Source organism: Genypterus blacodes, unplaced genomic scaffold (genome assembly GCF_046128005.1).
Source record: "Genypterus blacodes isolate CSIRO-AG114 ecotype Tasmania unplaced genomic scaffold, CSIRO-AGI_Gbla_v1 ptg000156l_1, whole genome shotgun sequence".
In the NCBI taxonomy this organism is placed as follows: domain Eukaryota; kingdom Metazoa; phylum Chordata; class Actinopteri; order Ophidiiformes; family Ophidiidae; genus Genypterus; species Genypterus blacodes.
In genome coordinates this window covers 6,901,616-6,928,489 of record NW_027466957.1, presented here as the reverse complement: position 1 = coordinate 6,928,489, position 26,874 = coordinate 6,901,616, and the positions used below count along the sequence as shown (strand labels likewise).

The window sequence follows — 26,874 nt, the reverse complement described above, 5'->3', positions numbered from 1 at the left end:
ACACTTCTTCTTCTTCTTCTTCTTAAATAAAACATTTACACAATATAAGTGGAGGATCTAAATCTAGGAGTATGTTTTAAAGAGAAATATGCTGAATTTTGTATTTTAGATTTCCCAGAATAATAATAATTCCCATAATTATCGGTTTTAACATTTGCTTTTAGTTCAGTTCAGTCGCCAGCACAATACATTGATTTACACGTCTCACACAATTATATGATAGAATAATAATCACACATTTCAGAATATTTTAAAGGGTTTCCTCATCTACCAATAAGTTAAAAGTTTCCAGCAGCTTAGCATCGGCCTCGCCATAACCTCTGCACATCGCCCCCTGCAGGTGCGAGAGGAAGCGGCGGGAGCAGGAGAGCAAATACATCGAGGAGCTTGCAGAACTGATCTCAGCCAACCTCAGCGACATCGACAACCTAAACGTCAAGCCAGACAAATGTGCCATCCTCAAAGAGACGGTGCGCCAGATCCGCCAGATCAAAGAGCAGGGTGAGTGCACCCAAAGGTGACCGGGCGCTCCAGTGTTTCTAACGGAAAGAACAATCGCATTGTTAGTCAGGTGCGCTTGGACTGCCGAGGAGTGTGTGGTGAAAAACAGGGGGAAAAAAGGTGTTGGGGAGAGGAGGAAGAGACAGCTGGGTGTTTGCTGCACACACTCGCGCACACTCACACACACACGCACGCACCCCTCCACAGAGCCCAGGTGCAAGGACGAATCAGTCATTCATCTCCCTCCAATTTCACAGCCTCAACTGTTTATGTTTGGGAGGAAACATTGGCAGGGCTTTGTGAACCTGTCATTTGTGTGTGTCCGTGTGTGTGTGTGTGCGTGTTCATGTATGTGTGTGTGTGTGTGTCATGTGCACGCACAGCTGTGTACTGGCCTCACCGGGGGCTGTTTAATTGGACGTTTGCAGGTAATCACATGCCCATCCATTCTGCTGAACTGCCAAATTATTAGTTCTGTTACAGCTGCTATTGTCAGAGTTGTGTCTGCACTGTACAGCAGCCATGTCTGCAGCAGACAACTGTCTTCCCTTGAACGAGACCCGGGGTGAGGTTTTCTTCTGCCTCTTTTGCCGAATAAAAATGTTTTAGCTCGACCCTTTTCCTGGCGTTTTTCCCTTCAAGGTGAATGAGTTGAGATCAGGGGGAGAGCTGATGGTGAGCGGTCGCATATGGCCGCTTTCTGTGTTTCAGCTCGGCTTAGTCAGTGAGTGTCTGCCACCTCGACAGGAAGGGGAAGAGGCTACAGCTGGCCCTGACTGGCTGCTGACAGGTTGCCATAGTTACAGGAAGTGAAGACAGAAATGACACGGGCATTTAGACTCATCTCTGCTTTTATACCTGTTCCTCTTCTCCTCTCCTCACTTTCAATAGCTCTTTCTGCCAGTCTTCATTTTTGCTCTTTTCCCACCAGTCATTCCTCTCTCTCATAATGCACTTGGCTCTTGCATCTTCCACCCCCCCCCCCGTCCTGTCTCATCTGTGGTGGCACAATGAGTTGCGGCATCTTCTGCTCGCTCGCAGCATCCCAACATATTGAATAAACGGACAGAGTGCAGCCTCTTTCTTTGTGCCTCTCGTTCCCTCCTTGCCCTCTCCTCTCTCTCTTGCCCTTTCTTTCCGTCTCTCTCTCTCTCTCTCTCCAGCTAACTTCACAGTGTCTGGCTGTAGGCAGCAGTGGCTTTTTTCCCCCCTTTGTGTGGGTTTCTGTGCCCCTTGGGAGCTAATCAGATGGAATGATTCCTGTAGCGGAGCACCCCCCCCCGCCTCTTCCTCAGACCGAGCCTCTCGCATTAATACAACCCCAGCACCAGCCATTTCTCCAGCATCATCACTGTCCAGAGCCACGGTCTTCCTCGTCTCTCTCTCTTTTTCTCGCACGCTCTCTCTCTCGCACGCTCTCCTCCTATCCTCTCTCTTTCTCTCAGCCCTCCATTAATTCAGGTGCCTTCGCTCCTGCCCCTGCACCATTACAGCTTCCTGAGTCTGTCTCTCTCTCGCTCGCTCCCTCTCTCTCCCTCTCTCTCTCTCAGCCCCAGCCTACCAGACAGTCCCTCAGAGTCTGACACTGAATATAAAGCATGAGGACGGCTGGTACCTGCTCCACATGCACCCAGCCCTCTACTCCTCCTGACAGGCTCCTCAGAGAAACCTGCCTCCGTCCGTCTCCCTCCTCACCTGTAGTTTTAAATCTCCCCAAAAAAGGGGAAAGATTGAGAAACGCTGCCCCCTGCTGGTGTAGTGAGCATAGTGAATGACTGGCAGTTTCCTGTAGATTCAGGTATCTCTGAGCTCACCTTGCGTCTCTCCTTCGCTCTTCTTCTGCTCCTTTGTAGGCTTTGAAATGGTCGCTCACGTTGTTTGTCTCTCCTCTCGCGCAGGGAAAGCCTCAACCAACGATGACGACGTTCAGAAGTCCGATATTTCATCAACAGGTCAGGGGGTCATCGACAAGGACCACCTGGGGCCTCTGCTGCTGCAGGTAAGTCCACCGCCATCACCTGAAGATCAGACGCCGGATTTAGCGTTCAGTTTAGTGGACCGGTCTGCTGGTCGTAACTTCCTGTTTGCCACGTGTCCCCCGCCCCCCCAGGCTCTGGACGGTTTCCTGTTTGTGGTGAACCGCGAGGGCAGCATCGTGTTTGTGTCCGACAACGTGACGCAGTACCTGCAGTACAAACAGGAGGAGCTCATCAACACCAGCGTGTACAACATCCTGCACGAGGAGGACAGGGAGGAATTCCACAAGAACCTGCCCAAGTCCAATGGTGAGGAACACACACCTACACACACACGTACACATTTACACACACACACACAGGGTAACCTCAGAGGCAAACCCCCTCTGACATCTTCCACAGGGGGGGTGCGAGATATGAAACAAACGTCGAGAGGTTACAACCGCTACGTATGCACATGAACACAAACACACGCCGTTATTTATTCATGCCATTCTGTTGACTTCCTCACTCGTTATAATGAGGAGCTCCGGGAAGCCTGTTCACGTGCATGAGGGGTTTTTAGAAAGACACGCACACAGACACACAGACACACAGACATGCAGACACACAGACACACACACCTGAGGAAAGCACACAGGAGCACCCACCCACCCACTCAGTGCTAAGCAGGCAGAGCGTAGCGCAGCTGTCAGTCACACTCAGTGGTCCAGACAGTGTAAAACAGGCCCGAGCTCTATTCAGATCCCATGGCAGCCATCTGGAAACTACTTACTGCTGAATAATGCACCTCCACACTTTCCTTCGACTTAATTCGCTGCGTGTTTGTGCGCGCGCGATTGTGTATATTTACATGCCATGTCGGTAATGGGATTGCGTTTCTTAAAGCTGTGCGCGCCCGTGTGTGTGTGTGTGTGTGTGTGTCTAACACCACGAGTATGTGCACAGAAGACTATTTATAAAGCTGATTAATTATGGATATGTGTGCACGACTGAACCTGCAACTCGATTAACTCCGCCGTAATGTTCCTAAGCAGCGGTGGCTTCAACATGTCATCGACACGTACTCTCACTTATTCATTCGTTTTCCCTCGTGCGCACTCCCTCGCTCGTTTGCTCTATCTTTTAATATTCGTCTTTATCTACTTTTCCCCTCTATCGCTTCATCCTGCCGTCCCTTGTGCCTCTCTCTCTCCGCTCACTCCGTCTCAGCCTCATTCATACTTAATATGGCAGCCCACTTAGATGAATATTGTGGTTGTCTGTTTCTCAACCTGCTTTTCCTCCTCTCTTTGTCTCTCTCATTCTTCACCTTCTTTCCCTCTCTCTCTCTCTCTCTCTCTCTCTCTCTCGCTCTCTCCCTGCTCCCTCTCTCCTCCCTCGCTCATGTGTCTCGCTCTGCTGCTCTTCCCCTTCATTATCTTTGGACCCATGAATGAAATACGCTCTCGCTGCACATTCCTGTGGGATGACCGCTGACCACGCCAACTACTGCACTACACACACACACTCACACACTCACACTCACACACACGTACTGTATATATACAACAATAACAGACACACTCATGCATGAGTGAGTGTGCAAAACCAGGACTCTCTCTTGTCCGGTGTGTTGTCTTGGCTGGCTGTTGGCTAATTGACCCTGAGGGGAGATGATGGCTGCTGCCCCTGTGACTGTGCTGCGTTATCTCTGTCAGCGTTGAATAGAGAACCCAAGGCCTCGTTAAATCACCTCTCACTATCACTTAAGCGCCCCCTCCCTCGCCAAACATGTCTCAGTCTCCTGGCTCCCTTCCTGAAACCTGCCTCCTCCCCTCCTTGCACCTGCCAGACGGAAACCTCGGGCCAACTCAAGGCCTCCGGGCTGGATAAGGCTTTGCACAGACCTTGGAGGACAGTTGGATGTCTCTCTGAAGTTTGCCTCCCTTTTCTTCTTTCCCCCCCCCTTACCTTCCTCTCCCTTGTGAAGGTGACCCCCTCTGAGTGTGTGTGTGTGTGCGTGTTGTGATGAGGAGTCAGGGTCTAAATGAGGATAGATGGCTGAGTGTCCCTGGCCTCTGCCCGCTGCAGAGCAGAATGAGAGCGAGAGATATTGGAAATCGACACCTTGGCTACATTAATCCCATGGTCCATTTAGTCAGGGAGCCAAACAGCAGGGGAGGCGTCTGCTTCTCAATTTACAAAGGAGAATACGCGCTGCAATGAGGTTTGTTTGTTTGTTTGTGCTGTGTGTCTGTGTATGAGTAAAGAGCCATGAGGGTGAGGTGGGACCAGTTGGTGCTCTTTGATTACAGGCAGTCCATTCATAGCTACATGTGGTTTTTAGCTCTATGTCACGAGCTCATTCCATATCACTCCCCTGTGTACAATCCTGTCGTCTCACATCCTGACGGTTTCCTTTTCACGCTGTTTCCTTTCAGTAAATGGAGTGTCGTGGGGAAGCGAAGCGGCAAGACAGAAGAGCCACACCTTCACTTGCCGAATGCTGGTTAAGTTTGGCCACGCCCACGGCCCCATGGAGGAGGGGCCTGGAGGCCCGCGCTACGAGACCATGCAGTGTTTTGCCCTCACGCAGCCTAAGGCCATGATTGAAGAGGGGGAAGGTACGCTGACACACACACACACACTCACACTCACTGTACATGCAGTGAACATTAAGTGGGACCGTCACGCTGACACTCTTCCGTCTGCAGATCTTCAGTCATGTATGATCTGCGTGGCCCGTCGGGTGACAGCCATGGAGAGAACAGAGAGTTTCAATACAAGACACGAGCTCTCAGGTGAGGAGCGGCTCAACCTGAATCGCCATGGCAACACAGATGTGACAATTGTCCATATTCCAGCAATTCTTGAACAGTGATGTTGTTTGACTCATAGTTTCTGTCTCTCCTCTCCTCTCCTCTCCTCTCCTCTCCTCTCCTCTCCTCTCCTCTCCTCTCCTCATCAGGTAAACTGATCCAGATTGACCAAAACTCTCTGCGTGCGTCCATGCGTCCAGGCTGGGAGGACTTGTTGAGGCGATGCATTCAGATGTTCCTTCAGCACAGCGATGGGCAGCCCTGGTCACACAAACGGCACTACCATGAGGGTGAGTCACACACGTGTACACAATCTGCACCTCCGAGCTGGAATCATTTTAAACGTGTGAATTCAATATTATGTTAAATTCTTTGAAATCACCAGGAAAAGATCTGGGGCAGTATTGATCTCATAATGGCATTGATCCTCGCTGTCATCACTGAGCTGGCTTAATATAAATACAGTGATTGGTCTTAGATGAGTAATTTAAAGTGTTAATCTGTCTCTTCTGTCTGTCCAGCCTTTCTGCAGGGTCACGCTGAGACGCCCCTGTACCGCTTCTCTCTGTCCGACGGCACCCCCGTCACCGCCCAGACCAAGAGCAAGCTGTACCGTCACCCCATGAGCAACGAACCCCAAGGCTTCATCTCCACTCACCTACTCCAGAGGTTAACAACTGAGCATACACACACTCCATTCAGAGAAGAGTAAACACAGCAAAGAATGTGTTATTTATTGACAAAAACCCTTTTGGCAGAACTGCCAGCCACTGCATTCATGCAACACCATAGCTGAAGTAGTTTCTGAGCAGCTTTTATCCATTGACAAATTGTTAGAAGTAAGTGGACTCCAGACTGAAAAGCCAATCGGTGTTGGATGCTGTCGTACAAAATTGGAGAGATGATACTGCTTGCTTATCTGCTCTCTTTTTCCGTACAGGGAACCAAATGGTTACCGCTCAGCCCAAGGTGGGAACATGATGCCAAACGCTATGAGGCAGCAGGCAATGGGAGGACCCAACCCCAACACTCAAATGAACATGAACACCAGCGGGGGAATGGGCATGGGGTCGATGGGCGGCATGAACAGAGGCTTCGGCATGAACGAGCAGAGCCACATGGGCCACATGGGTCCAGTGGGAGGCGGGTCCATGTACGGAGGGAGCGGAGCAGGAGGAAGTGGCGGCGGCGCTGCCATGGGCAACCGCATGATGCAGATGAATCAGATGGGGCCGATGAATCAGGCGGGGCATATGAATCAGATGAATCAGATGGGTCCCATGAATCACCCAGGACAAGGCATGCAGCAGCACCCACAGCAGCACCCACAGCAGCCCCCATTCCAGAGCAGCGGTGGCTTTGGGTTGGGTGGCATGAACAGCCCCTCGGGAAGCCCCCGTATGGGCGGCCCCCAGCAGGGACTCCTGATGTCACCGAGGAACCGAGGGAGCCCAAAGATGGGGGCCAACCAGTTCTCACCTGGAGGTATGTTGATCAGAATCATGGCTTCAGTCATTTTGCATCACAGTCACTTATGAATTGATTAGCCACTTTGAGTTGCATCCGTTTGATTGTTTTGAATGTTTTGTGATGGTGCAGGTATACACTCTCCTATGAGTGGCATTGGCAGTGGTGGAGGAAGTGGAGGGAGCACTACCACCTTCTCAAGCAGTTCCCTTAATGCCCTACAAGCCATCAGTGAAGGAGTAGGAAGCTCCCTCCCCTCCACCCTAACGTCCCCCTCACCGGCCCACAAACCAGACAGCTCTCCCAGCGTCCACTCCTCCTCCACTTCTGCTCAGCCCAGTCAGCCGGCCAAGCCAGGCCAAGACGGCTCTAAGAGCCCAGCGGGAGGTTTGGGGCCAGGTCCCGCTGATCATCACCACCCCATGCACCATCACCACCACCATCAGCATCCCCAGGCAGAGAGTTCAGCAGAGCGACCGGACAGCCAAGTGACGCCTCCTAATAAAGAGCCTGGGGAGGGAAGCAGCGAGGTGGGGGCGGCAACCTCAGAACCCCCTCGCAGTGTGTCCGACAGTAAGGGGTACAACAAGTTACTTCAGCTGCTGACATCCCCCACTGAGGAGCTGGGAATGGGAGGCACTGGACCGACTGGACCCTCCTTACCACCGCCACCGAACAGCAGCAACACTCCTACCGGGTCAGAAAGCAAGGACCCAAACGGAGGTATGACTAGCCCTTCATCCACAGGGGTGTCCTCCTCTTCATCAGCCGCCACTAATTCAGGCCAGGCAGCGGGACCAGGGGGCGTGTCCACATCGGTGTCGTCAGCCCACTACACGGCCTCGCTGCAAGAGAAACACAAGATCCTCCACAAGCTTCTTCAAAATGGAAACACCCCAGATGAAGTGGCAAAGATCACAGCAGAAGCCACAGGAAAGACTTCACTGGGAAACCAGGAGGGAGGGGAGGGTGGAACAGGCGGATCAGGGGCTGGCGCCGGGGCCGGGATGGTCACGGAGCCCAAGCAGGAGCAGCACAGCCCCAAGAAGGAGAAGACCCATGCCCTCCTCCACTACCTTCTGAACAATGACGACTCCAAAGAGCCGGTGGATGTCAAGCCCAAGCCTGAAGAGCTGGATGGGAAGGGACCCCCAGGGGCCTCTGGTGGCCCTCAACGGAGCGGCCCTGGATCTGGACCCGGCCCCACACCAGAACACCGTGAGAGCAAGATCAAATCTGAGCCACCTGACGAGGTAAGAGTGCTTGGTGACTCTCTGTAATGTGCAACTTTCTGTTTAGGTGTGAGTTTGACGTTGTTACTGCAAATCCGCATAAATGTCAACAAAATACAATGCAAACTAGCTCATTTGGCTTATTTTAACATTCAGCTTGAAAACCTGGAGTCCATCTTGGGAGGCCTGAGGGGCTCGAGATCTGAATTCTACCCTGACCAGGCTGGAGGTTCTAATGATGCTGCGAGCAAACCACAAAGTTGCCTGGACGACAGCCTGCAGGGTGAGTTTGTTTTCCGACGAGGAGTTAACATGCAGCGTAACATGAAAGGCAGCGAATCATCTAGAAGCATCAGTTACAGAGTTATTTAGATTTATGTCATTCTGATTTTGTAGCCTCTAGGTTTTTTCCGATGTGCATTTCTTTGCAGCAATGTGTTGGAACGGAAACAAGCGATTTCAGCTTCATACAAATTTCATCATTACGTAACCTTCAAGCACTGCCAACGATAACATTTTGGATTTCATTCAGTTTCATGAACATTGATAGACTTTTGTGCAAACATGGCGCTTCATGTTGCAAGGTCTTGAGAGTGTATTTCCAACACGATAGCAATATAAAAAGCCCTATCAGTGTGCGATAATCTCCTTTGTGTCTGAATAAAGGATGATTCATAAGGCCACACTCGTTGCCCTTGTGCGGCGAAAGAGATTAATAATGTCATTGTCACATTATTAAACGGCCTGCACACCCACACAGGTGCTCGCGGTTATTAAGGCTAATTATAGACTCTCGCCTCCTGTCCAAAAGTTGGGTGAAGCTATGCTGGCAGTCTGGTAAAGTAACCAAAGTCCAATTAGCTAAAATAATAAAGATATACTAACAGTTGTAGCAAATCTATTGAGAAAGTCTGGGATATTTCTATTACACGAAGCACACACAGTCCCTACAGTTAGAAGACATCTAATCAGCCCAACACCTGTGTGAGACATGTACAATAATAGGCAAGTGTGTGGCTAAAAATACATCAGTAGTTATAATTATTGGTGTTTTGTGACGACAACCATATTTTCAAGGAGTCATTCATCACATATTGTTTGTAAAAGCTGAAACATCAATAAAGTGCGACAGTTGATTCTTCTACTTTTGTGCGCAGGGAGTCCTGGACTGGCCTCAGGGCCACGGGGCCCCTTCCAGAGGGCCATATCCATAGATGGAAAGCCTCCCGGTGGGCCTGGAGGAGCGGGTAGACGCCTCACGCTTATCAAGCAGGAGAACATGATGGGCAGCCCGGACAGCTACACAGGAAACATGGGTGTGTGTTCATGTGCCCTTGGGACAAGTCACAGATTTATTCTTATTCCAACTCTTTCCTCTCTTTGGATGATGGTGGTTTTGCTGAGCTCAGGTCTTCCACTATTTTTGAGTTTCTTCGGATCTGATTCATTTGAGCTCACCTGTGTTTTTCTTGCCTTATCAGGACCAATGAGCAGAGGTATGGTTCCCCAGAGGTCTCCCATGGGTGGGTCAGCGGAATGGGGAATGCCTCGCTCCAGTTCCAGTCCCGTGGGCTCAGCAGGACACCCTCCGATGATGAGGCCGGGTATGGACTACAACAATGGCAAGGGCATGATGGGAGGTCCCATGGTCAGCCGTGCAAACAGCGTGCCAGGTGCCCGCTCTATGCTGCAGCAGCAGCTCATGGATATGGGTACGTCTGTCACCGTGTGGGGCTGGGGAATCATCATGGACACCACTTAGTTACTCTGATATTCTACTTAAGATGTCGCCTGTAGTTTGTGACGGTCCGAGTTAATTTAATGTGTAATGTGGTTGCTGTTAAGGTGGATCTGGGGACATGGGCATGGGAATGAGCCCCTTCGGCCAGCAGGGGCAACCCAGCCAGTCCCCCTCCTGGCCGGACTCTATGATGGGCATGGAGGGTAACAGGTCAGTGCAACATTCGGTATTAATCCCTACAGTGTGCTGAATGAATGTTTATACCCAAGCTAACTGTGATTGTCTTTGGGTGTGTGTGTGTGTGTGTGTCTCAGACGACAGTTTGGCAACACTTTGGATGATCTTCTGGTGCCTCCCACCACCAGTGAGGGTCAGAGTGATGAGCGAGCCCTTCTGGACCAGCTGGACTCTCTGCTGAATAACACAGATGGCATTGCTCTGGAGGAGATAGACCGAGCACTGGGCATCCCAGACCTCGTCAGCCAGGTAGGTCAGAAGAAGACAGAGATGAATTAACATCTCACTCATCTCTATGCTACCAGATAATATGAGGTCAGGTAGTGAGAAAGGAGACAAGAACAGTCTGCATGTGATGGCACGTGAGAGTCTTACTTTATGTTTGCATCAGATATTTCACGCCTCACAGCGCAGACTGTTCTTTCTGTGGAGAGATAGATGAGCCCAGAGGGATCTGTCTATGCGTCTTAGAGAAAAAAGACAATTGCTGCACCAATGAATTGGAAATTAATAAATTAGATGAAGAAGTTTTAGGAGAAGAAGTTTTCTCATTTTCCTGCTGTGTTCCCTCCTATTGTCCTGCAGACACAGGGAGCAGAGCAGCAGCTGGAGCCGTTCCCTGGCCAGGACCCCTCCATGGTGCTAGACCAGAAGCCTCTGTATGGACAGGGCTACCCCGGACCCTCTGCCATGGCCATGCAGTCTGCCTATGGAGGAAACCCCATGCAGGGGCAGCACCAACAAAGCGGCTTTGGGCCCATGCTTTCCCAGATGGGCCAGGGTGGCAGCTTCCCTGGTATGGGGGGCATGGGGGGCATGGGGCACCCCCGTGCTAACATGATGAGACCCAGGATGATGAGCGCCAACAAGCCTATGAGGCTGCAGCTGCAACAGAGGCTTCAGGGGCAGCAGGTATGAGCTCACTGCTTCAGTGGTTTGCATGTGTGCAGTATGTGGCAAACTCACGCCTGACATGCATCACTTCCAACAAATTGTTTTACATTTAAAGATAAATAATTCAAATATATTGTATACTGACTAACTATATCATGGAACTGTGACACAGTCATGGTAACATGTGGTTCTCCATCTCATGTCGATTGTTCTGTTTTCTTCCTCAGTTCATGAATCAGACACGGCCGGGTATGGGCATGAAGATGGAGAACCCAGGGGGAAATCCTGGCATGAGGCCAGGGATGCAACCTGCCATGGGAGGACAGGTAGAAGACAAATAGGACTTTGATTAAAGATTATAGTTTAATCAGTGCTGTACTGATGATTATAAGTGATATAAGAGTAGAAGCATTTGTACACATACACAGCCTCTCTGATTACATGTGTCCATATTCTTTTCCAGCCCGGCTTCCTGAACGCTCAGATGATGGCTCAGCGCAGCAGGGAGATGGTCACCATGCAGATGAGGAGGCAACGCATGATGATGCTGATGCAGCAGCAGCAGCAGCAGCAGGCGGCGGCTGCAGCAGCTGGAGGATTCAGCCCTCCTCCAAATGTCACAGCCCCCGGAGGCATGGACAACCCCATGGGAGGGCCCAGCATGGGTCAGCCCGGCCCGCAGCAGTTTGGTTATGGCGGAAATTATGGTGAGTTTGTTGTGCCACTCACCCAATAGAGTGCTGGTGCACCCTTCTGGTGAGTATGTGTACTACAGCTGCAAAACTTGAACTGAGACGTCACAGGGGTCTGAGCCTGGATGATTTCTTTCCACAGGGATGGGTCAGCAGGGAGATCCCTCATTTGGCCCATCAGGTGGCAGTTCACCTAATGCCATGATGCCAGGACGCCTGGGGCCTCAGAACCCCATGATGCAGCAGCACCCACAGGGGGGTCCCATGTATCAGGGTGCAGACATGAAAGGCTGGTCACAGGGGGGCATGGGACGCAACAGGTTTGTGACCCAGACAAATCAAACACTTTGGACTGATTGACTTAAGTTTGCTATGATTTTGTCCTCGTGCACATGCTTCCAGGTTAAACCCTCCCTTGGTCTTCCTTCCTGTCTGTCTTTCTTCCCCAGTTCTTACCCTCAACAGCAGTTTGGGCAGCAGGGAAACCCGGGGCAGCAGCAGTTTGGGCAGCAGGGGAACCCAGGCCCCCAGTATGGGGGCATGATGATGAACGGGGGCATGCCAGCCAGCGGAGGGGGCCACATGGGCCAGATGGGGGGGCAGATGGGGATGAACCCAATGGTTATGGGACGTATGCCTATGGGGCCTGATCAGGTGAGAGTCCGAATTAGTCACGGTGCTGATTCTGATTATTGAGATCATAAACTGGATCAAGGTTTTATTGACATTTCTGTTCTCTTCTCTGTCTCTTTCTCCACTAAATGTAGAAATACTGCTGAACATTGTGACAGACGCATTTGTCTCACTGTGATCTCCACTGAGAGATAAGACGGGACTGCAGTGCTTGAGTCTGGCCAGGACCGCTCAGCGTGTATCCGTGTGTAGTACTACACTCCCACCAGTTGAGGGAGTGGACTTCCTTTGGACTCGTGGTCAGTAATGGTGGAAGCGATGAGACGAGCCTGTCACCTTGTTACACACACACACACGCAGGCGACATAAATGTACACAGCGTTCATGAAAATCAGAAGCACTGTGAACCATTTACTCACATACACACACACACACACCTAAAGACCCAAACTCTGAGACAGCTCTGTGATTCCTCTCTTAGACTGATGTAGTTCCATATTCCTCTCTTTACGAGTGTGTGCCTCAGTAACCACACATAACTCACTGGACCAAACGGACAGAAGGCGGACACGCACTTGGGAACGACGTGGATCGAACGAATGTACCACGAAGCTGTGGTCCGAGATTTTGTGAAGTTGGGAATCGTGTTTGTTTCCTCATGAGATTCTTTTTTTTTTTTTAAATATCCAGCCTCTCTGCGCTGCTCCTCGAGGATCTCTCTCCCTCTCCTTCTCTCTCTCTCTCTCCCTCTCTCTCTCTCTCTCTGGCGCGCGCTCGCAGTTTGAGTCCCGAGTCGTGACTCTTGGATGAATGTTATTAAGTAGCACACGGTTTTGTCCCCTGGGACGGCGCTGGCTGAGGTACGACTGAATAAAATTGTTGGCTGATTGCACTTTAAGAAAAAGGCCAACGTCAAAAGGATTGTGGCAATATAGAGGCCTTTACCCAAGAATAAATACAGAGCAGCGGACATTCACTGTTTATTTTTGTTGTGTGTTCTCCAACTTGTCGCCAAGAATGGACGCAGTGGATTTGAAATGGGTAACCATGGTGATCTTTGTTCCAAGTTGGTTACCAGTAGAAATGCTGTGAGCACAGGTTTTATCCAATGCTCTCTTTTACAGTGAGATGATCCAACACGTGACCTACTGACCTCTGATAACGCGCAAAAACTCCCTTTCCTGTTTCTACAAATTCATAAAGCTATCTGGGCGTCATTTGACAGTTTGATTTTAAATAATATTGTTGCAGAAATAAGAAAAGATCCCCAACGGTTCAAATCGACCTCGGCAGTAATCTACACTGTTAGAGAAAGTGTTAGATTTCGGTTTATGTGTCGCAGATTTCTAGCAATAATTCTTCCTCCTGGTTTTCCTCTGAGGACAAAGCGTAAAGATCGTTGACCCAAAGTGACGGTACTGCAGTATTAGCTACCATGTCTTGTTGGAGTTTTTTTTTTTCCTGTGAATATGAATTGTAAATAAGCTTCAAATGTATTATATATAAATATATATATGCTTTTGTAGGTCACATACTGTTTTTTGCACAGAATTGTAAGGCTTGATATTTAAAAAAGTGTAATTTTCTTATTCTGTCATAGGTCAGCTTTTATTTTCAATACCTTAACCATCGGTGGAATGGAAGGGCCTCCTTTAATCTTTCATTTTAATCACATCGATTTCTTTCAGCGAGTTCATACTGCCACTTTCATCTGCTCAGAAAGCACTTTTGTTATTTGTGACCTTCAAATCGTGAATCTCTTTATTTTCAGAGGGCATATAGTCTTAGCTATAGAGGTGCTAGTGCGTAAATGTAATTTTTTTAAATAAATTATTTTTCATTTGACAAAAAAAGGAATAAAAGACAAAAAACACGAAAGATGCCTATAGAAAAGAGTTGACAGGTGATTGTGTTCGGCTTCGGTCTTTCTTTCGGATCTCAACCTCCTGCTTCCATGTGTGACTTTGAGTTTCACCCCTGAGATTTCTGTGCTTTGTGTTTTGCTATTTGAATAGTGACTAGACAATATTGATTATCTATCGGTCAAGCTGAGATCTTCACCCTCGTCGGATGATTTCAATACAAATCCACCTTTTTCCATGTTGTTTGCGGAACAGTTGGAAGCAACACAACAAGTAGTGTGGATTCCAATTTACCTGTCAGTCTCTTGTTATGTTAAGCGTATTTCACATATACAAGGTTGATGTCTGAGTTTGCCTTTTATTTTTTCTTGTGTTTTTCCGTGAAGCTTTTATTGAGAAACCTACCTTATGAACACACGCTCAATCCAAAGAATTTTGTTTTTTGTCATTCTGCAGTGCGTAGAAAGAGTTTCTGAAGTAGATTACGCAAGTGCTCGTGTGCTTTCATTGTTGCACATAACGTATAATATACATTCAGCTAAATATGTTTTATTGCATATATTCCAATCCATATGTCATAGAATAGAGATGAGTCGGCTCTGCTAAGGTGGTTGGAGTTTGTTTGTGATTGTTTCTTCCTTTATGGCCAGTTGAATTGTGGTGCTGGAAATGGTTATTTCACAAGAGAATGTTAAGATTTTCTAAGCTGTTTTATGTAAAGGGGATTTCATTATTGATGTGTTTCTGTCTCAGAAAATGTTTTTCCCCGTCTCAATGAAGAATATGAAAGATGAATCTCCAAATATAAAAAAAAATCTGTTATCTGTGCTTTGCTTTAAAGGAAAGAAACTCCTCTCAGTGTATCTGAAGAAAAGAGAAAATACACGAGAGTGATTATTACAGGGATGTAAACTACTATTGCATTTTTCTTACCTTGTTTCTTGATGTTAATATCAATGTAAATACAAATTTATATTTAAACATTACCATGTCTCTGCTGTCTTTTTTGTGTTTTTGTGTTGTGTAACTCTTAAGTCTACAGTGTGACAGTGCAGCAGATTTAAAGCAAGTAAGAAACTAAGGTTGAAAGCTGACAGGGAAGTAATGATGAGTGGAGACTGGCAGTCTGTCTGAAGATGCATGCCAAAGGTGAGAACGTGTGTGTGTGCGTGTGTTGCAGGTGAGAGGAAATCAGAGTGTGAAAGACTTCTGAGGCAAATTGTAAACTCAGAAACATGAGGACTTCCTCTCAGACTGGCTGTTGTCACTCACACTAATTTCCATGTTGCCGTCTGCGACTCCACTTTCATCTGTTTGTTTCCCGAATAGACCACCTGATGTGAGCTTTTGTCCTTCATCATCTCACTCGCCACTTTTCACACCTTTGTGGACCAAATGAAAAGATATCACATCAGACTGCAGTGTCTGCGTTTAACACATCCACTCAGAGTTTGAATACGTTGAATAGCATTGCAATGTTGGTCTGTTGCACACCGATTACACCCTCAGCTCAGTCAAGCATTCAGAAAACTACAGGTTTTAATTTAATACAAGCATGTATGAGGTTTTGTCTCCTTGTAATAGCTTTATTTATAGGTACATTTGAATAGACACAGTGCAATTAAAACTAATAAATATATACTGCACACCAAGATTATGACATGAGCCAATTTCCCCGAACAGAAAAGTGAGAAATTTAAAGAATTGTTGATAATAAAAATAATAATAATAGGACTTAACAGCTTTATTTGTTATAATAAACGGAATATTTATCCTGATCCAGACAAAATGTATTGTTTGTTTCCCCATGAGTTAAAAATGCCTGATTTTATCAAATTTGTCTGATGTGTCACTTATGATGAAATGGATCAGAATCTTCAAAAAACAAAACATGCTAAGAAATGATATGTGTGTCAGCCTTTATCACTTGAAAACCCTTTTTTAAGATGAATTATTGAAGCTTAAATGTTAAGTGACGTAAGATAGGGTTCCTGTGCGCGTGCGTGCTAGAGCGCGTGTGGGGGGCGGGGCATGTGAACAGACGCACGGCGCGTCTATTGGCCGGAGCGCGCAGAGGCTCCGCGCGCACGCACGCACAGACGCGCCTTCCGAAGCTCACACGCGCGTCTTCAGCGAGACAGGAGACAGGAGACAGGAAGGACCGGGGACACCTGTCGGGAGGACACACATGCACCACAGCGGTCTGTTGGACCATGGACACGCTGTTGTCGTTATTATTATTATGAGTAATTAAGCCTCTTGTAGACGCAAAGTTTGTCTCCGGTAACTCCTTCGTTTCATCCTCCTGTTAGCTTGTTTTGTTTTTGGTTCTATTCCCCGATGAGTTCGCCGCTGTTCTTAGGTCAGCTGGTCGGGCTTCCCTTAGAGATTATGCACAGTACCATGGAGAAGGACACAACTTACACCAAGATCTTCGTCGGCGGGCTGCCGTACCACACCAACGACGCATCCCTTCGGAAATACTTCGAGAGTTTCGGGGACATCGATGAGGCGGTGGTGATCACGGACAAACAGACGGGAAAGTCCCGAGGATACGGCTTTGTAAGTTCATTCTACCTGCTATATCTCTATAGAATGTTTCGAACACACACATACACACACACACGCGCGCAGTCACTTTGTTCAGCTAGCAGACATGTGCAGTGTGTCTGGTGGTCGCAGTCACATGGTGAAGCGTGAGTAGCAGGTTATTTCTTATCTGGGTGTCATCAATTAGCTCACCCATAGGAGAAATGGTAACAAAAACAGCAACAGTGTGTGTGTTCAGCAACAGATACACACACACACACACACACACACTGTGGATAGGTTGAGAGAGCAGAAGTTGAGTCCCCGGTCACAGAGGTGTGACATGTCAGTTGGCGGTGCAAGATAAGACTGCAATTTGACTTCCTCCCCCCCCCCTGTGCCCATCCCCCTCTTTTAGGATGGGCTGGGCTGTGTGTGTGTGTCTGTGAAAGAGAGTGTGAAAGTGTGAGACAGATAAGGGTAGAAGAAGAAGAAGATGCCTGTTGGGTGGATGTGATCTTCCCTTCCTCTGTGCCTCTGAGCTAAACTCTTTTGATGTTTTGAGTGGACGTGTCCTCTCTGGGACCGTCGGCCCGTCTCATGTCCCTGGGCAGCTCTGTGACCTCGCTGGTCATAAATCAGCCGACGGCGTGTGAGGCTCCAGAGTCCAACAGAGTGAAACAAAAGCAAGCATGGCAGTTTGGTTTCACTGTTACATTTTTGTGGCTGAGCCGTCTGCAGCGTGTCTGTTAAGCTCCACCTTCCCTCGGCTCGCACATTAAGTGTAATTACCCATGGGTGTGTGAGTGTGTTTAAAACTCCACCACCTCTACCCACTCTTCAACACACACCCTGGAGGTAGGTCAGCGTCTCAGTGTCTCCTCCTCAGGCAGGAGAAAGTCAAACCTAACTTCCTCACAACACTAAGACCGCGCCGAACACCAGGCTCACACACACACACACACACACAGGGCTTAAGATGGAGTGGAATTGTCGAAGCACACTGATTGCACCATTTATGGAGTGTGGACTGTGTCTCCTCATGCATTCAGCAGGGAGATTGAATCCTCTAAAGAGAGACAAGGACAGCAGGTCCCTCAGGGGCCAACGTCTCTGTGTCTGTCTCCTCATCTGGAAACTCTCCTGTGAATCACTGCAGGAAACCTTCACTTCCTTCTTATTAACACAGACAGTATATCAGATAAACTACATATTTGTGTTGAGTAAACATTGTTCAGTGATCCTGCATTTCAAAAGGATGGTTTCATTTTTATTTATATAAAATTGGCAGTTTTATTGTTATTTTTTGGCATAAATGATGTTATTGGGAGCTTTGCGTGAAACCGCCATAGCCTCCTTGTAATGACATCATGAATGACGTCATGGAACCACCGTAGCACCTCTGATGACATCTGATATCACAGGGGACACGTGAAGAGACTTTAGGGTGTTGGGGGGTGAAAGAAGCTGTGAGCGAAACGATGATCCCCTTCATTTCTCACAGTAAACATTAGCAAAGGTCAGAGGTCAAGAGAATGAGCCCCTTGGTATCTGCCTTCCTCATGAATGTGTGTGTGTTTCTAACAGGTCACCATGGTGGACAGAGGGGCGGCAGACCGGGCGTGCAAGGACGCAAACCCCATCATAGACGGGAGGAAGGCTAACGTGAACCTGGCGTACCTGGGAGCCAAAGCACGCAGCCCTCAGACAGGTGAGCTCAGGTCTCACACACACACACACACACACACACACACGCTCGCTCGCTCTCAAACCAAAGGTGTCACACACTCTGCATGTTTCCTCATATCTTACCCGCGAGTTAGAACGCCAAACAGGTCCAACTCCTATAGAAGTGGCTCTTCAATCACTCTATTGGTTATTGTGGTTGAATACTTTTCCCAAGCAAGCTTTAAAGTGCTACAAGTTCATTTCTATACTAAATGGATGGAAATAAACGCCTGTGTGTGTGTGTGTTCCCTGAAATCAATCTAAAATGATGATGGAGTGTGTGTGTGTGTGTTGTGCGTTTGTCTGCTCCAGCTCCCCACGCAGCTTTAGTGCCGTCGAGCTTTTTTCGGCGTTTAACCACCAGCTCTCCCTCATTACTGGAACACACTCGTGTGTAGGTGCTATTGACAAACAGCAGTGCCAACAACAACCAACTGTGTGTGTGTGTGTGTGTGTGTGTGTGTGTGTGTGTGTGTGTGTGTGTGTGTGTGTGTGTGTGTGTGTGTGTGTGTGTGTGTGTGTGTGTGTGTGTGTGTGTGTGTGTGTGTGTGTGTGTGTGTGTGTGTGTGTGTGTGTGTGTGTGTTTGTCCCTGATCCAGCGACGCAACTCCCTAAGCATGCAGCTGATGGGAGATGGAAGCGCTTGGTATTTTGTTATTGTGTGTGAGAGTGAGCAGGGGCGACGGGGACGGGGATGGATGGATGAGGGTGGGAAGGGGGGGAAGGAGACAGACGGACAGCGGAGACAGAATAAGAAGCGCGAGAGGGGACGGGACCGTAAGAGCAAGAAATAATAGCCACTCTGTTCCCCCCAGTTGTTATTTGCAAGAAAGGAGATGTTGTCTCCAAACCACAGTCACAGACGCTTAAGAAGGTGAAAGGAGGAATGAATAGATAGAGAAGAGGAGGGAAGGAGTGAGGACAAGGGGGGAGGGCACAGGAGGGGATAGGGGGGGACGGTGAGGCTAGGCTGGTGCTCTCTTACCCACATTCAGCTGGTTTCACATGAGCTCTGGAGGCAGCGAGGACGCAGATGTTTGTGTGCAGTCGAGTGAATCAGTGTGTGTGTGTGCGTGTGTGTGCGTGTGTGTGTCTCATATCCCCATATACATGTTAACATCTGAGAGCAGAATAGAGAGAGACATCAAATCTGTCTTTGGTTGCTCACAGCTAATCTCTCTCTCTCTCTCCCCCACCCGCCCCCCCCCTCTCTCTCTCTCTCTCTCTCTCTCTCTCTCTCTCTCTCTCTCTCTCTCTCTCTCTCTCTCCTCTCTCTCTCTCTCTCTCTCTCTCTCTCTCTCTCTCTCTCTCTCTCTCTCTCTCTCTCTCTCCCCCCACAGGTCTGTCTGTTGGAGTTCAGCAGGTCCAACCTTCGTGGTTTCAGAGGCAATATGGGTAAGAAAGAAAACGGATCAATCCCTCTCATCTCCTCCTCTCTCACCCGTCTCCCTCCCAATGCTGCTCAGTGGCTTTGACGTTCCCCTGTTGCATTCTGGGAGTTAATGTAGCTCTGCAACGTTCAGCTTAACTCCAACATGCTGCACATGATCACTGTTATTGGATGATGCTGTGTTTTGATGAGTCTTCTTCCCTCTCTCTGCTCCGTTACACACACGAGAAGCTCCTAGTTTTATATTTCAGTCACGGATGACCTGAACTTCTCTGAGGCAACAAGCCATTTTTTTCTGCATTCGTGCACTCTCTCTCTCTCTCTCTCTTTCTCAATCTCCCTCTCTCTCTCTCCCGCACACACACACACCCTCAGCGCCTTGTATCAACACAGAGAGGTCCCGTGATTGGACGTATAGCCAAGCGGAATCGGCCCCATGGGATCTACTCATTTACTAAAGAGGGAAAGCGCTGCTCGAAAAAAAACCCCTGAGACGTTCCGCTTCCTGGTCAGCTCTCCTTCCATGTCACTGTGACTCCACGGTAGCAGTAATGACTCAGTGATGATTCATTCCCCGGGCTGTTACAGCTGGAACAGCGATGTCAGGGGTCAAAGCCAGAAGCTTCTCATTTTACAAGCGCGAGCGTGTCTGAGTTTCCAGCTTGACTCAGTGTTTGGGCGAGTCTCTGCTGCTGCTGCTGCTGCTGCTGCTGCTGACGGGTCGTAGTCGTCACCTCGCTCCTTTTTTGGTCCAGGTAGTAAATCTAGAAGTGAGATATCTGTCACCTGGGGGCAAAAGTCCAATGCAATGTCCTAATTCCACTTCTGATGCCTCTTCAGCTATAAACATGTTTGAAAGAAGTCTACACAGCGGTTCAAAGCTTCTTGCAGCATTGTAAACACACTCGCACACGACGTCAAGACGACTAAATTCTGATTCACTGGCCGGCCCATTAAAGCCCTCAGCGGCTCTGAGTGCTATTAATATTGCAGCCCTCGATTTCTGAATGAGCGATGGGGGAATTGAGGTTGACCCAGATGAGTCTATGAATGAGTGATGACGGCTCGATTGAACGTCCGAGCAGGAAGCTGGAAGACTCGCAGGTCGCTACGAAACAGCTGACGATCAAAAGGGAAGAAAAGGTGGACGTGTGTGTGTGCGTGTGTGTGTGTACGCAAACACCTGGAGGTTCGGGCAGATGAGCAGTAGCTGAATCGTTTGTTTTGTCTTAACAAAGAGCTGCAGGTTTCTTGTTTTGCAGGGAGCCACCAAGCCTGCAGTTTAAATGTTAGTAAGTCATTCAAATTAGCATTAACTATTAATGAAGTCATTAGTGGGGCTTATGAAGATTTGATGAGGGCAGCTTATGTTTGCTGGTGGTTCCTTAAAGGAGTCTAAGCAGGTCTGTCCAGTGTGACATGGCTGAAAGGATTAATCCAGAAAAGACAACTCATCCATCAGCATCAACCAACCTCCAGACAACAGAGGAGTGTAAACGCCATCGAGTGAAGTGTCTAAAAGCATTCTGGGAAATAGGGGAAATCATCCTTAATATACTCAACACCACTAATTTATTCCTACAGTGATGTAATACTGGATCATCTTTATTCCTTTAGTGTTCGTATGTAAGAAGAGCAGAACCAGAAGCGAACAGGTGAGCCGCTGTTACTGTAAACGCAAACACCCTGAGTGTGTGTGTCTTAAAATGGAGGCAGGTCTTCCTCTGCAGCCGCAACTGCTGTGTGGCTCCCGGGGGTCTCCAGGTCTGCGAGCGCATATGGCACATTGTGTGTGTGTGTGTGTGTGTGTGTGTGTCTGTCTGTCTGTGTGTGTGTGTGTAATTCGCACAGTAAAGAGCAAATAACAAAGGTAAAGTCAAACAAAGCCGAGCTCTGTCGGCCCTTTTAGCGTATTTGCTTTAGGCTTTTACAAGGACGGAGGACAGACGGACGGACAAATGACTCAACTGGCTCTGAGCTGCAGCTGGCTGTGGGAGGGGGGGGGGATGTTTCAGTGGGCATCTGTCTCCCGTGGGTGCCTGTAGCACCTAAAGCCGGGTGCGATTGCTTGACTTGGCAGGCGTTTGGCAGTTGGCAGGATGTTGACAAAGAAGTGAGATTTGTGTTTATTTTTTGAGAGAAAGTGAGAGAAAAGAGAGAGAGGAAGGAGGTGGATGTGCGGTGTGTGTGTGTGTGTGTGTGTGTGTGTGTGTGTAAGGTGGGGGCTGGGGGGGTGGGTTTCCTGTTGAAACAGTGGAGCAATGAGGGGATGGGGAGTCCCTCACACACACACACACACACACACACACACACACACACTGTACACCTGTGGCTGTGTGTAGTTGTGGCTGAGTTCAGTGAAGCTTTTTGACGCCGGAGCTCCTTTATGTGTGTGAAACGTGAAGCGCCGTTATAAGAGCATCTGACTTTACATGTCTGCCATTTTGTCTCTACCCGTCTTTCTCTCTCTCTCTCTCTCTCTCTCTCTCCCTCTCTCCCTCTCTCTCTCTCTCTCTCTGTCTCTCTCTCGTCTTGGGAGTGAAGAAGACTGTGCCCCCTCAGCTCTGTCTCACCCGGGGACCCAATTAGGAGACGCACCTCTGTCATATCCAAAGAATACATTGTGTCTTCATTTTTCTTGACAGTTAAACACATCAGCTGTGTGTCGGACACAATTCCATCCGGCCTTTTTACAAACTGTCATGATGACACACAGAGATGCTGACACATCACACAGTTGATTTAACCCTGAATGGAACGTCGGTCTAAACGTAGATCTGGACTCTCTATGGCACACAATGTAGGTTTGTCAGTCTTTGGGTCACGCATGGTCAAATTTTACATTATAGTGAATTGTGTCTTTTCATCCTTTATGAGATTTGTCCACGTCTACTTCCTGCTCTATCACACACACACACACACACATTCATCTCCCGCTCGTTGACGAGAGAGTCCAGCGCTGACGTCGGCCTCTCTATCTCTCAACCTCCCTCAAGCAGTCTGTGATTGGATGTGTGTCTGTGTGTGCACGGGGCAGGACGGAGGGTCATCTCTGTGTGTGTGTGTGTGCGCGTGTGTGTGTGTGTGTGTGACTCAACATCCTTCACTGAAAAACCAAAAGCACGGCTGTCCTTAAGGCAGGAGGGACGCGCCGGCCGATCCTTCGCCTCTCAGCGTCTCTCTCCTCGCCCCAACGAGTCACGACCTCGACCCTGATACGCGCTGCGGATGTTTTTCCAGCTCACGTCCCACGTCTCCTTGATGCCTTGAGAGAGGACGGCGAGGGGGAGTGTGCAGAGGATGCCGGCTGTGAGGGAGTGAACAGAGAGAGAAGGAGGGAGCTCGGGCTCGGTGGAGGTTATTCTGCTCTCATGGGTCTCTTAGCGAGCGCACACTCATGCAGCTGCGCCAATTAGCTCTGCCATGCCTGCCCCCCCCGCACACACACACACTCAAACTGCACACACACACACACACACACACACACACACACACACACACACACACACACACACACACACACATACTGACTCCAGGACTGCACTGTCCACCTAACAATGTCTGGCCTGTGTGTGTGTGTGTGTGTGTGCGTGTGAGTGTATACAGTATACAGCGTGTGTGTGTACAGTGTGTGTAGGCCTATGTGGGTGACAGTTGGATGCTGCTGTTGTCACATTGGATCATTCAGTTAAGTGCACAGGCGAGTAGGAAGCAGCTCAGCCGGGACAATGAGGCTGCACTTCTGCTCAGGGAGAGACTGAGTGTGTGTGTGGGTTGTATGGTTGTTTGTTGACGTTATGCTGTATGTCATTAGCCTGGAGCTTGTGCTGTTTGCCATGGTAAAGTCCTCCTTGAAGAACATGATCAGAAACATGAACTCAGGCTCAGTGGCTTGATCACAGCAGCAGTCACTCTGCTGGGTGCCTGACACGCCGGGTTCCTCACACTGGAACAATGAGGCCATTGTTCAGAATTTCAAAAACTGGATCGATTGTGTTTTTTAAAACCAGGAAGCTGATTATTTTTTTCTTCCAATGAAAATCTCTTGAATACGTTTGGATCTGACTTCCTGTTCTGGCGCGGAAACTAAGAGAAATGAATCCAGTAAATCTGATAAAGAGGAAGGTTTATGAGCCTTTTTCCAAAGAGCAGATAAACAGGTTTGAGTCCAATAAGAGGCAGCAGCAGCAGCAGCAGCAGGGGAGTGCTGGCTTTCCATGTTAGGAAGCTGTTTCAACTTTAAGCCACTCAAGAGACAACATTGTAGGAGGAAATAAAAAAAACAATTTTCCTTCATCTTGTTCAAACAGCACAACAAATTTCATTAAAATCCGTCAACTGCTTTTTGAGATATCCAGACAGGTGGCTCCTTTTGCTCACCTGGCTGTTTGAGGAGGGAGGAGCTCTCTTTAATTTGCCCCCCTGAGATCATGTCTGTTCTGGGATTTTTAGGGAGTTTCTCCTTTGGGTGGGTTTGGGAACTGTCACCAAAATATAATACGCACCAGTGTGCAGCACAAAAACATGTAGTTTTACTTTATTGTGTTTTATTTTGAAACAATTACAGAGATACAGTATAGAATGCAGTAACACTAGAATTAAGACAATTAACAATTCCAGTGTTCTGTTAACCTCAGTAGTCTATACTGTGTGTGTGTGTGTGTGTGTGTTGTGTATACAGCACAGTGAACAGTGTTTGTTGTGTAAGCAGAGCTGATCCCTGCTCTGGTTTGTGTTTAGGGGTAAGCAGCATTAGCCGCAGCTCTCCGTCGCCACACGGTGACAAGGTTAGCGTCAGGTTAATGGCTCTGAGCTGCAGGCAGGAGTGTTACTGTTAAACACTGTCATGTTGTGTTGTCGGTACTCGCTGCAGCGTTCACCCCGGCGCTGTGATATGATCAACCGTCGCTGCCGGACCAAAGGGAGACAGGTTAGGTTAAGTGGGCAGCTGCAGGCAAAGTGAACGAGTGAACGGCGGAGGACAGAGAACATCTTTTGTCTCTTTATGTCTTTAGTTGAGGCTTCCACTGATGCACTGATATGACAGGGAGGCAGGGAGGCAGGGGTGTGTGACCCTCATTATTACAGAAATAGAGCAGAATGTGATTTCATTTGTTATCCTTTGGCATTTCATTGTTATGCCTGATATGTTATTTTAGAACAAAGCTCTTCTTTGTGATGGTTTCCTCAGACAGTGTGCTAATTAATGTTAAACACAGGGGACACAGTCTATTTTGCCACCGGCTGGTAATTGCTCTTAAAGGAGGTGGAAGCTTTTGTAAGGCTGGTGTGATTTTGAAGCGTGACAGGCACTTCATTTAGACTGAAACACTGTGTGTCTGTGTGTCTCTGTGTCTCTGTGTCTGTGTGTCTGTGTCGCACTTTATTTATGGTGAACATCCACACATGTGTCTGTCAGCGTGTGGCAGGTGTGTGTGTGTGTGTGTGTGTGTGTGTGTTTGTGTCTGGATCCGGTTCCTGTTGTCTTTTCAGATCAGATTTCACAGAGACTGGAACACACACACATCAGATTGTGCCAACAGTGATATCAGATCTTTAGATGCTCATGTAGTTTGTATGTTTGTGTGTGTGTGTGTGTGTGTGTGTTTTCATGTGTACATATTGTCAATCCATCATTAACATTTATTTTATTTTATTTTTGTATACCATTATATATAAGATAATATAACATTGACAAAACAATTTAAGAATATTGTGTAATAAACACAAGTGATGCAAAATATAAATACTTAGGATTTACATTTTTTTTTTTAAATCGTCCCTTTTTTTACTGTGTAATTTCTAGTAACAAATTCAAATTAAATAAACTAAAAGTTCCACTACCATAACAGTTGGCAGAGCTGGAACAAATATGTATGAAAATGTTTTTGCTCATAAACTCTTTATATCTTCACACCAATGCAGCCGTGAGCGGTTTTGTATCTGTGACTGTGCAGTATATTGATGTGTACAGTAGTAATGTTGGCTCCTCCCACTCTGTCCTGCAGGCTGGCGCAGCAGTATGTCTACCCTCAGGCCTTCCTCCAACCCAGCCTGATGCTGCAGTCTCAGCTGGGCTCCACGGCGGCCGCCGCACTCGCCTCCCCTTACCTGGACTACAGCTCAGCCTACAGCCACTACGCCCCCACGGGACTGGAGCAGTACCCCTACACGCCTTCGCCATCGCCCTCTGCCGGCTACCTCAGCTACAGCTTCTCCCCCGGCGCCTCGGTGCCCGCTCTGGCCGCGCCCCCCACCCCGCCGACCCCCGTCCACCCGACCCTGGCTCCGCTCGCCGCCCCTCCTGCTTTGCTCCACTACCCTCTGCACCAGTCGGACCGCATGCAGTGAGCGGCTCAGAGGGAGAGACGGGGGCCCGAGCTGCTGCTGTACTGATGATTCTGAACAGTGTGACTGTTGTGCTATGGCCAATGACATCATCAGGATGAGACTACAGAACCAGGGAGAGAGTGCAATATAATCAAAAGGGCTTTTAGGAAGCACTCTCCCCCCTGTTTCTATGTCCTTGTTGTCAAAGTTATGGAAAATGTGTAATTGTTATAGCTAAATGTTTTCCATGAGTGTCAGGGAGTGAAAACGAGGCGACACACTGATCCCTCTCTTATCCCTGACCCTCAACGTGGAGGTTGGGCCAGTATGAGTGCTCCAGAGTGAATGGGTAGAGACAATGAGAAATATTTCTGTGTGACATTTTGCTGCAGCTGCAGTTTCCCCCAAAGAGACTGAGCTGAATGCTGGACGGTGGCCAAGCTGAGAGCCAGTTCCTCTTTCAGAGACGCAGGTCCAATTACCTCCTCTTCAACATCACCTGTCTGTCTGTCTGTCTGTCTGCGGCCTTAGAAGCGTCTCTGTGTGTGTGTGCTTCACTGTCTGTTTGTCACTTTTATTACGCGCTCCTCTTAAGTGAGCAAAATGTTTATTCTATCTCTCTTTTGTTCCTGTTGTCTATCGCTGGCAAGTTAGTACACAAAGATAATCACAGTCTAACAGAATATACAATTATGATGATGAAGGTTGAGCATGAATAAGGTAGGCAACACTGGTATATTGTTTGTTTTGTTGTTGTTAGGAGATGTTTGAAGATTACCCAGAGAAAACCCTTATTAACACCCTAAATGTAACCTTCATCACATGAGGATGCTTCAGCTGGCTTTCACCTGGACACTGTGG

The 26,874-nt window shown here is 48.3% G+C and overlaps 2 protein-coding genes across 2 annotated transcripts in view; both read left to right on the top strand.

Annotated features, from left to right (window-relative positions):
* The window catches only part of LOC143013011 (nuclear receptor coactivator 3-like), a 43,531-nt gene extending 28,509 nt beyond the window's left edge, over window positions 1-15,022 (top strand). The window contains exons 4-23 of the mRNA XM_076166420.1: window positions 341-501; window positions 2,400-2,500; window positions 2,612-2,786; window positions 4,901-5,083; window positions 5,174-5,260; window positions 5,428-5,568; window positions 5,800-5,947; window positions 6,219-6,763; window positions 6,878-7,998; window positions 8,134-8,260; window positions 9,135-9,293; window positions 9,459-9,689; window positions 9,823-9,928; window positions 10,033-10,204; window positions 10,541-10,867; window positions 11,077-11,175; window positions 11,313-11,556; window positions 11,684-11,861; window positions 11,991-12,195; window positions 12,309-15,022. Of these exons, the coding sequence (XP_076022535.1) occupies window positions 341-501; window positions 2,400-2,500; window positions 2,612-2,786; window positions 4,901-5,083; window positions 5,174-5,260; window positions 5,428-5,568; window positions 5,800-5,947; window positions 6,219-6,763; window positions 6,878-7,998; window positions 8,134-8,260; window positions 9,135-9,293; window positions 9,459-9,689; window positions 9,823-9,928; window positions 10,033-10,204; window positions 10,541-10,867; window positions 11,077-11,175; window positions 11,313-11,556; window positions 11,684-11,861; window positions 11,991-12,195; window positions 12,309-12,320 (4,522 nt within the window). The 3' untranslated portion in view covers window positions 12,321-15,022. The remainder of the gene's footprint in view (window positions 1-340; window positions 502-2,399; window positions 2,501-2,611; window positions 2,787-4,900; window positions 5,084-5,173; window positions 5,261-5,427; window positions 5,569-5,799; window positions 5,948-6,218; window positions 6,764-6,877; window positions 7,999-8,133; window positions 8,261-9,134; window positions 9,294-9,458; window positions 9,690-9,822; window positions 9,929-10,032; window positions 10,205-10,540; window positions 10,868-11,076; window positions 11,176-11,312; window positions 11,557-11,683; window positions 11,862-11,990; window positions 12,196-12,308) is intronic.
* A 1,095-nt stretch (window positions 15,023-16,117) lies between these two features.
* On the top strand, window positions 16,118-26,874 carry rbm38 (RNA binding motif protein 38). Its single transcript, XM_076167014.1, has 4 exons — window positions 16,118-16,598; window positions 18,153-18,276; window positions 19,634-19,688; window positions 25,692-26,874. The coding sequence occupies exons 1-4, from the start codon at window positions 16,377-16,379 to the stop codon at window positions 26,032-26,034; spliced, it is 744 nt and encodes a 247-aa protein (XP_076023129.1). The 5' UTR covers window positions 16,118-16,376; the 3' UTR covers window positions 26,035-26,874.

Excerpts from the sequence above, each read along its gene's own strand:
- rbm38 (XM_076167014.1), top strand. The coding sequence starts at position 16,377 with ATGAGTTCGCCGCTGTTCTTAGGTCAGCTGGTCGGGCTTCCCTTAGAG. Across the intron at positions 18,277-19,633 it reads AGCACGCAGCCCTCAGACAG|GTCTGTCTGTTGGAGTTCAG; the intron begins GTGAGCTCAGGT and ends CTCCCCCCACAG. Across the intron at positions 19,689-25,691 it reads TGGTTTCAGAGGCAATATGG|GCTGGCGCAGCAGTATGTCT; the intron begins GTAAGAAAGAAA and ends TCTGTCCTGCAG.